At 40.1% G+C, this 10638-nt stretch overlaps 1 protein-coding gene across 1 annotated transcript in view; it reads left to right on the forward strand.

Moving 5' to 3' along the window:
- Window positions 1-9614, forward strand: part of dock3 (dedicator of cytokinesis 3) — an 821127-nt gene extending 811513 nt beyond the window's left edge. Inside the window, exons 47-48 of the mRNA XM_048606243.1 lie at window positions 4439-4521; window positions 7567-9614. Coding sequence (XP_048462200.1) covers window positions 4439-4521; window positions 7567-8058 — 575 coding nt within the window. The 3' untranslated portion in view covers window positions 8059-9614. The remainder of the gene's footprint in view (window positions 1-4438; window positions 4522-7566) is intronic.
- The last annotated feature ends 1024 nt before the right edge of the window (window positions 9615-10638 follow it).

A 10638-nucleotide genomic window follows, 5' to 3' on the forward strand; every position in this document is an offset into this window, starting at 1 on the left:
TATATTCCATCATACTCCCGGATCCCACTGCACTGCACTTTTTTGGAGTCTTTCTCCACTTAAATAATAGTCTGCCTTTTGATTCTTCTTATCAAAGTGCACGACCTCACACTTTACTACATTAAACTCGATCTGCTAAGTTTATGCCCTCTAATTCACCCTATCTATATTTCCTTGCAGATTCCTTATATCCTCATAATGTACCCTCTCACCTCAAATTTGAATACATTATACTCTGCCCCATTCTCCAAGTCATTCATATAGACAGTTTAAAAAATGAGGCCCTTGGCACTTTACCCATTATGTCTTTCCAACCTGAATAAGTCTGATTAATCCCGTCTCTCTGCTATTGTCTATTAACCAACCCTCAATTCATGCTATTACCCCAATAACATTAGCACCTATCTTATCCAGTAACATCTGTGTGTCACATTGTTGAAAGCCTTCTGAAAATCCAAATATACAACATCTACCGGCTCCTTTTTATCAACTCTGCTTGTTATATCCTCAAAAAACCCTAGCAAATTTGTCAAACATGAATTCCCTTCCACAAAACCATGATCTTATTGATTAGATTAAAATGATCTCCTATTAATTTTATTAATATGGACTCTAGTATTTTCCCAACAACTGTTAAGTAAACTGGTCTATTGGTCCTGCTTTCTGACTAAATCAAAGTGGATTTGGAGGGGAAATAAAGTGCTGTATATAAGAGCCTTTTATTTCTTTTATACCCAGAAGTAAGCGACTTGTCCCATGACCAAAATCACCAGGATTTTCTTTTTGTTTTTATTTAACATTTTATTTTTTATTAACCTATTTTTCTCATCAACCTGTTCAGTGATGTTATTACATACCTCTGGAGTAGGTGGGGCTTGAACTTGGGTGTCCTGACTCAGAGGTAGGGACTCTACCACTGCAACACTTTTTTATTATTAACCTATTTTCTAATCAATCCTTAATACACACCTCTGGAGCAGGCGGGACTTTAATCCAGGCCTCGGACACTACCAATACACCACTTTTCTTAACCAAACTGTTGAGAGATGTTCACATCTCTGGAGCAGGTGGGATTTGAACCTGGGTCTACTGGTCTGAGGGTAGGGACACTACCACTGAACCACAAGAGGGCCCCACCAATGTGCCACTAAAGGGTCAGGTGATGGGTTCCAGCTGGGCAGGCCATTGCCTGTTACCATGGGAACTCATACTCAATCTCCATAAGGAAATTACTTAGTGATTCCCCATGGGGCTTGTAGGGGTTATCACATAAAGTAACCACATCTTCGTAATATCTATCAAATCATATCCATATTTATGTTGTCAGATCATTTATTGTTACAAATGCTGCGTGTGTTCAGATAAAGAGCCTTAAGCTTTGAGTTTTTAATCATTATTACTCTCCTATTTTCTGCTGCACTCTTCTGTACTTACTTTCTACTGCTTTCTGTCAAATTTTGATTATCATATGCCTTTTCAGTATTCTGCACTTATGTTTTCTTGTTTCTTTTTGATTTACCAATGAACTTAAGTAATAATACAGGGACCTAGGTTTGAATCCCAGCATTGCAGATGGTACAATCTGAATTCAGTAAAAATCGGAAATTGAGTTCTAGTGATTACAATGAAACCACTGTCAATTGCTGGGAAAAGCCACCTGGTTCACTAATGTTCTCTAGAGAAAGTAACTGCCATTTTTACCTATTCTGACCTACTTGTGACTTCAGATCCACAGTAATGTGTTTGACTCTTAATTGCCCTCTGGGTAATTAGGGAGGTGCAATAAATACCAGCCTAGTCAGTGAGACTCACATTCCATGAAGGAATTTTGAAAAGAAACCTTCTCTGTAATCTTAGTCATATGATTCACCAGGACACTTATCAAGAATGGTTCAAATGAAGCCCATGCCAAAGGATCAGCTGTTCCTTTCCCCAGTACAGCTGCTAGTGCCCCATGAATCAGAACCCATTGCTCCTACATATTTACCTCTCTAAACTTATCTAACCTATGCCAATTTGCATGTGATTTGGGTATTAATCTGGAAATTATTACCTTGTATTTTACATTTTAATTTAGTCCCAAACTGCTGATAATCCCTTAGCAGAACCTCTTTCCGAGTGCTGCCTGGATCATTAGTACCTATGTGGCCCATGACATCAGGATCCCTCCCCTACCATCTTGTTCCTTTCCAGCCCAGAAGAGCTGTCTTGAACCTTGGTACCAGTTAGGCAACAAAGCCTTTGGGTCTCTCTGTCTTTGCTGCAGACAACAGCATCTATTTCCCCTAACTATGCTATTTCCTGTAACTACTCCATTTTTCTTTCCTTTCCCCCCTCTTGAATAATGCTGTGGTCAGTTTGCTCATCCTCCCTATATTTTGTAACCTCGTCCATATTGGAATAAAGAACCTTGTATCTATTAGGCAAGAGATTGGCTGAGACTCCTCCAGAGCTAAATTCTGAATCCTAAAACCTGCCTCACCACAGTCGCATCCTTTATGTCCCTGACCACAGACCAAATTTGGTGCAATTCATCTAAAGGGCGTGACGGACTCCTGGAAACAATATACAATATATTATATCTGGAGAGTACAGACAAGAAACATAAAATATTTAACAATGAAATTAATTAATTGGATAGAATAGAGGTGGCTGGCAGGAAATGTGTCACACTGATGCGTCACACTGTTCATAGTGCAGATTCCAGCTCATCAACTGTGAGCTGAAGTTCCTTAAGCAACCAGCACTTGCTACAATTGCAGTCGCTGTGAATCACACTGGCATTCACCAGCTCCAGATTCACTACAGCTGCAACACATTTCCTGCCAGCCACCTCTATTCTATCCAATTAATTAATTTCATTGTTAAATATTTTATGTTTCTTGTCTGTACTATCCAGATATAATAATGTCTCCTTACTTAAACAAAGTGACCAATGGAAAGGCACAGTAGAAATACCCACCAATCACCTACCTGTTTATCTGTGATATCACACTTTAGCTCTTACAGGAAGAAACAAGGTGAAAGGGCTCTCTGACACCAGTTTTTTACTTCTGCCTACATTTCTCATGTAGGTCCACTCTCCTCTCACCACCTTTTTAGTCTTTCAATTTAAAATTTCCCTGACTCTGTATAGGTATGAGATTCCAGAACTCATCTCTAGACTGCCACTTAATTTAAATACGCAGTCCTGTTGGCTGTGTCAGTCCTCTTTTAAAAATCATGTCAGAATTAAACTTTGATATATCCATAGATGATTCAGGGTTATGATTTGTAGTCATGACAATGGAGGAGGATTGTCAGTTATCCAATGAGGTTTTAGTGTTTGGGGTCTGTATGTGAGATGCTGTAAGGTAACCTGTACAGTTATGTAATGTTGTCAATGATGATGATGATGATCCAATATTGATGATTTTTGAGACAGTTGCCTTTGCTACATGTGAGTGTTCTAAAATAAACAGAAACAAGAAAATGCAAGAAACACTAAGCAGATCACCGAACGTAAAATATCCAACTTTTCTTTCTCCTTCCATAAATGCTCCCTAGTCTGCTGTTTTCTACTGGTGATTCAGATTTCCTGCATTTGCAGAAGAGGTGTAAAATTAATACTTTCAGTCAATATCAAAATAGGCATCATGGTTAACCCTGAACAGAACAGCTTCTGAAAGCAACAGTTCTGAGGAAGGGTCACCGGACCCGAAAAGTTAACTCAGATTTTTTCTTCACAGATGCCACCAGACCTGCTGAGCTCTTCCAGCAACTTCTGTTTTTGTTTCTGAAAGCAGGCAAATTGGGTAAATAGATGTCAGATATAAGCAACTACTTAGAGGAAACATTTTGGAAGGAAAAGGAAGAAGATTATACTGAATTGTTAAAATTTTAAAAACCGAAAAGATCAAAGAAATCTTTAAAAAGGGAAGATGAATCAATAATTTCATTTTTAAAAGTTTTTTAGAGTGCAGAAACAGAAAAGTAACACTAAGTAGAATATGGTGTTGTGTTTTCAGTACTCTGATATAGGAAGGCAGTCAAAACATGGAACATACAAAACAGAATTGTTAAAGACGGCGCCAGGAATGTGAGGTTTTTATGAGAGGAGACTGGAACAAGGGAGGGGGAAGTTTGGAAAAAATTGGAAACAATGGGGGCTGAGGGAAGCAGGAGAGACTGTTAAAATTACATTTTGAGAGAAAATGAATAAATATTTGAAAAGGGAAAAAACACAGGAATAGATTAACAGGGTAGCTGTTTGGGCGTCAGTGTCAAGTCAATGGGCAGAACTTCCTCTCGTGATGTAAAATTTGAAGATTGCAGGTTATGATGTTGGTAATTTTTTTCTGGTAATGGTGAAGATGGTAATAATGGAAATAATTAAGGTTAATGATAATGATAAGGCTGATGGTTTGATATTCATGAAATCTTCTTTTTGTTTGCATAGGTCATTTTACTATGAATTTTGATCCCTTCCATCATCAGATCAGTGATATACCACCTGCCTTGCCTGCACGAACCCTACGCAAAGTAAGTATTGTACAATTGGTCAATGTTAACTTGGGCAACTCCAAAAAAGAGAAACATTTGTTCAATGATGAATTAATCTTTCCATGGGAGCATTTGTGAACTTTAGCTGTGATACTGAAATCTAATTAAGGTAATGGAGTAATTATCCATAATACCAAAACGGCCACAGCACATGTACAGACACAGCCCTTGACATTAGCCTAACATCTATTGTTGGAAAAGTATTGGAATCAATTATTAAGGAAGCCGCAGCAGAATATTTGGAAAATCATAATCTAATCAAGCAGAGTTAGCATGGTTTCATGAAAGGGAAATCATGCCTGACAAATTTATTGCAGTTTTTTCAGGAAAGTCTCAACCAGAGAGGATAGAGCGGAACCAGTAGATATGTGTATTTGGACTTCCAGACGTGGGGGTAAGAGGTTCTTTTACAAATTGGTGTTCCATTACCAGTGGGGTTCCACTGGGATCACCACTTAGACCACAACTACAATATATATTAATGACTTGAGGAAGGAAATGAATGAACTGTAGCCAAATCTGCAGACAACACAGAAATAGGTAGCAAGGCAGGTTGTGAGAAGGGTACAAACAGTCTACAGGGAGATATTGATAGGTTAAGTAAGTGGGCAAAAAGTTGACAAGTGGAGTATAATGTGGGAAAATGCAAAGATTTTCATTTGAAAGAGACAACAAGCCTTACTGCGATTGTACAAAGTGCTGCTGGTGAGACCACATCTGCAGTGCTGTGAACAGTTTTGGTCGCCTTATTTATGGGAAAATATAATTTCATTCAAGGTGGTTCAGAGAAGGTTCACTAGGATATGATCCCTGGTATGGAGGAATTGTCTTCTGGGAATACACTAAACAGGTTAGGACTCTACTCACTGGAGTTTAGAAAAATGAGGTGATCTCATTAAAACACATAGGATTCTTAAGGGGCTTGGCAGGTTAAATACTGAGGGAATGTTTCCCCTCGTGGGAGAGTCAAGGACCACAGGACATGGTTCAGAATAAAGGGGCGCCAATTTAAGGTTGAGATAAAAAGGAATTTAACCTATTAGAAGGTTGAAAGCCTTTGGAACACCTTGCCACAGAGAGCTGTAGGAGCAGAGTGTGTATATTTAAGGCAGAGATAGATACATTCTTGATCAGTAGGAGGAATCAAAGGTTACAGGGAAAGTGCAGGAATGTGGACATGATCCTACTGAATAGGACAAGCTTAACGGCCGAATGGCCTACTCCTGTTCCTATTTCTTATGGTTTTATCAGCTGGCTGCAATAGGACAGGCTGTCAGAAGTATCTGCACTTGCACTGATGACTTCATCACATATAGTGATGCTATAATGAGGATGGGGGTCAGGGAGACAAAGGCCCGGCCGCAGCGTGAGACCGTAAGATATGGGTGCAAAATTAGGCGATTCAACCCATCAAGTCTGCTCTGTCATTCAATCATGGCTGATATGTTTCTCAACGCCATTCTCCTGTCATCTCCATAACCCTTGATCACTTTACCAATCAAGAACCTATTTATCTCAAATGCACTCAATAATTTGGCCTCCACAGCCCTCTATGGCAATGTGTTCTACAGATTCACCATCCTCCGGCTGAAGAAATTCCTCATCTCCGTTCTAAAGGGTTATTCCTGAGGCTCTGCCCTCATGTCCTAGTCTCTCCTAGTGGAAACATCTTCTCTGCATCCACTCCATCCAGGCCTCTGATTATTCTGAGAGTTTCAATCAGATCCCCCCCTGCCCTCATCCTCTAAACTCTATTAATACAGACCCAGTATCCTCAACCACTCATCTGATAAGCCCTTCATCCCTGGGATCATTGTTGTAAATCGCTTCCCACTCCAATGCCACCATATCCTTCCTTAGATTTGGGGCCCAAAACCGCTCTCAATATTCTAAATTCAGTCTGACCAGAATTTTAAGTAGTCTAAGCAGTACATTTCTGCTCACTCGCCTCGCCTGTCCAAGTCCTTCTGCAGCCTCTCTGCTACCTCAACTCTATCATCCACCTTTCTTTCTGTCATCTGCAGAACGTAGCAACAATGCCCTCAGTTCATTCAGCAAGCAGGGTCAAAGGCCAGTGACGAGAGTTGTTGCGAGAGAAGGCCCACATGAGTTGGGGGGTGGGGTGAGGAGGAATGGAGCCACTAGCCTCCGTTTCTCCATCTTGTGCTTCAATTTTTATTTTTAAAAATCCTTCAAAAATCTGAAGAACTTCTCTCCCTGCACTGCCATTCTCGAGGACTGCATGCTGTTTGCACCGCCTGCAGATGGTATTAATATGAGACACAGTTTTCTTATAAATAGATAAAGAAAAGAATTAAACTAAAGAATTAACAGACAAAATAGAGCTTTATTTCCTGGATTTTATATTGTGGCTTTTGAAAGCCAAGACACCCCAAAGTATTTTGAAGTGCAACCACTATCATAATGTAGGTGAACATTACACAGCCATAGTAACTTCACAAACAACATGATAATGACCAGTATCTATGTAGTCATATTTGTTGAGGGATATGAAGTGGCCAGGGCATTAAGATAACTTCCTGCTTCTCTGGCAGTTGTTCTAAGTGATTTGACTGGTCAGTGGTAAACGTTATGATCCTTTGTGTCTTTTAATTATCTAGTCAAGATGGTTTCGTTTTCGGTGGTGTTGAAGTAGCTGGTCTCAGTTAGAGGAACGATAGCACCAGAACAGTTACCCTTAATATATGACATGAAGGAAAGGGAAAATCAGCCTTGACATGTTCTTCCCGATTGCTACCCAGTGATCCTACAGCAAACTGTTAGATCAGATTTGACTATAAATATTTTCTGGACAGTTAAACAGTACTGACATTCAATGTCATTGCTCTAATTTCATTTTGTCACTGACAACTAGCATGGAACAATCACCTGGCTAGAATGTTCCACCTGAACAATGTATTATGAGTTGAAAGAGCCTTAATTGTAACAGAAAGAACTGTGAATATTAACTTTTTTTCCTCCTGTTTTCCCTTCCTTCTCCCACACGCACACATACAATCACAGTCTTCGCTACACCCAATTCCTGCATCACCTACAAGCCCCCACTCAGGTCTTGATGGCAGTAACTCCACTCTGTCTGGCAGCGCAAGCAGCGGGGTGTCCTCTCTGAGTGAAAGCAACTTTGGCCAGTCAACGGAGCCACCACGTACAGACACAACAGATTCCAGTCAGACCTGGAACCCAGAGGAGGATGGGGAAGCCCCTTACATACCAGTAAGGTACAGCCTATCTGAACCAGATGTCATTGAATCAGTGAAAGCTCACCCATGCCGTAGTCACTCTGCTCCCACTGGAGTCATTCCAAAGGAGTCCACAGAGATACCAGCTTTGCCCCCCAAACCATATTATCCCAGACCAACATACAAAGACAATGAAGAAACACCTGAAGAAGAGAGCAGGCCAAAGGCTTTCACACGCAAACTCTCTCAGTCTGGTCACAGTGGCAAAGAAGAGCAGGCCAAGGTACCATGGGAACATGGCATCAATCAAGACTAGGCCACAAAAAGGGCTCAAAATTAAGGTGTTCACTGGTTCATCCTACGGGTGTCAGCCACCTCTGTTTATTGTAAACGGATTACATTTCTTTGAGAAACTATTTACTTTGGACTAATACTTTGTTTCAGTGAGAAGAAAGGCATGTTTATTTACAGCCTAGCTGCTCTCTGATTGCATTTGCAGTTGGAGGTCCCCATATGGTGCACTGTTCTGAAAAGGCCTCAACCCTTCAGGTTCAAAACTTTCTGTTGCAATCACACACTTCACTTTGATTACTCGCAAAGTATAGAATGAATGAGGCATCTGATGATTGAGAGAGTTGTGAACCCTTAAGAATATTAGTGATTTCATTAAAATCATGTGTCTCCTCTTTTTTTCCTTTCTCGATATTCTGGTCAAAGCATTTGATATACCTCCTTACCAGGTCTTCCACTGACTTTTCACCTTTACTAAGAATCATGGGTTAAAATGTCACTGAGGTATCATACATCCTGAGTATCATACATCAGACAGAAGTGTACCAAACCAATGTCAGGAATGTACATCCAATACTGAAGTAGCATACAATAGCCCCTCCTCTGTTCAGGTAGGATACATCTAAAGTCAGCATTGAATTTTCTTTGGGCTTAAGATTTTAGTGCTGAAAAACTTCAGGTTAAATCTTTATTAATAATATGGGTCCAGTTAATTCACAAAATGAAAAAGTTGACCATTGTTTAATTTTTGGGCTTTTTTTTGGACTCAGCTAAATTCTGATGGAATGGATTAGTGTGATTTTAAAATGTCAATAGCAGCATCTACCATACCAAACGTATTCATTTTTGAAGTGACAACTGTAGAGAAATGACTTGCTCACTGAAACTCAGTCTGGATTTTGCCAGGTCCATTCAACTCCTGACTTCATTACAGTCTTGGTCCAAACATGGACAAAACAGGTGAACTAAAAAGTAAAGAGACTGCCCTTAACATAAAGGCAGCACTTAATAAGTGTGGCATTAAGAAGCCTTAACAAAACAGGAGTCAGTGGGAAAACTCTCCATTGATTGGAATCATACCTAACACAAAGGAAGTGACTGTGGTTATTATGGGCCACCCTCTCAATCCCAAAACATCGCTACAGGAGTTTCTCAGTATAGTTCTCAGCCTAACCATCAATATACAGCTGCTTTATCAATGACTAATGTCAGAACCTGGGATGTTTACAACTCCATAGGAACCAGAATACTGTGCACAGAAAGATCTGACAGTATCCACTCCTGGGCCAACAATTAGCAATTAACATTTACATTAGACAAGTGCCAGATAATGGCCATCTCCAACGAGAGAAAATCTAACCATCACTCCTTTACAATTCAATTGCATTACCATCATTGAATCTCTCTATCTGGGAGTTACCATTGACCATAAACTAAACTGAACTAGCCAAAAATTGTGGCTGCAAAAGCAGTTCAGAGGCCAGGTATCCTATAGCAGGTAACTCACCTTTAGACTCCCCAGAGTTTTCCACCATCTACAAAGCACAAATAAGGAGTGTGATGGAACATTCTTCACTTACCTAGATGAGTGCAGCTCCAACAATACTCAAGAAGCTTGACATCATTCAGAACAAAGCAGCCTGTCTGACTGACATCACATCCACCACCTCCAATTTCTATTCCCTCCACTACCAACACAATGTCAGCAGTGTGTTCCACCTACAAGATGCACTGAAGCCACTCACCAAGGCTATTTTAACAGCACCTTCCCAAACCTGTGTGACCTCTGGCACCTAGAGGGACAAGGGCAGCACATACATGGGAGTACTACCACCCTCAAGATCTCATCCCAGCCACAACATCCTGATTTGGAACTACACTGCTATTCTTTCACACTCTCAGGATCAATAACCTCGAACTCCCTTGCCAACAGCATTCTGAACCTGTCTCACAAGGACTGCTGCAGTTTATCACCACTTTCTCAATGACAAGTAGGATGGGCAATAAATGCCAAACTAGCCAGCAACACCCACACCCTATGAAAGAATTTTTTTAAAAATTATATGGCTGGTACAGCTTCATGAGTGAATGTAAAAAGTTCGCCGTTAGTCACTCCAGTTTCCACTAGCTCAATGTTTATTTGTTCTTTACGTGCAGAGAACCATCTGCAGTTTTCACTGGGGTAATTTGTGCTTACTGCCATTTTAAACACAGAAATGATACTTTCCATATCAATGATGTAACATGGTCCATACCGTCTGGCTTATGTAGGAACTCAGGATGTGTTTGGCCTCATGGATTTCATATACCTGAAGATGCATTGCAATGTAAAAGAATCCTTACAACAGTTAGGGAGCTATACATAATTCGTATTTTAAATGATCACTGTGCTAACGCAAGTTTTTGACAGTTTATCTATGAATAAAAGAATTAGAGCTAGGTTCTGAAGGTGTTTTACAGTGTTTATTAACAATTGAGCTGATGGTTTAATGTTATAGCAGAGGTGTAAGATAATGTAGATCAAAGTGTGCTATTGAGAGAAAGCTGTAAATAAAGCAAGAGACGTGCTAAACATTTGTTCAGAAAGGGATAACATAGGTATTGA

The sequence above is a fragment of the Rhincodon typus genome, chromosome 16 (genome assembly GCF_021869965.1).
Source record: "Rhincodon typus isolate 14 chromosome 16, sRhiTyp1.1, whole genome shotgun sequence".
Classification (NCBI taxonomy): domain Eukaryota; kingdom Metazoa; phylum Chordata; class Chondrichthyes; order Orectolobiformes; family Rhincodontidae; genus Rhincodon; species Rhincodon typus.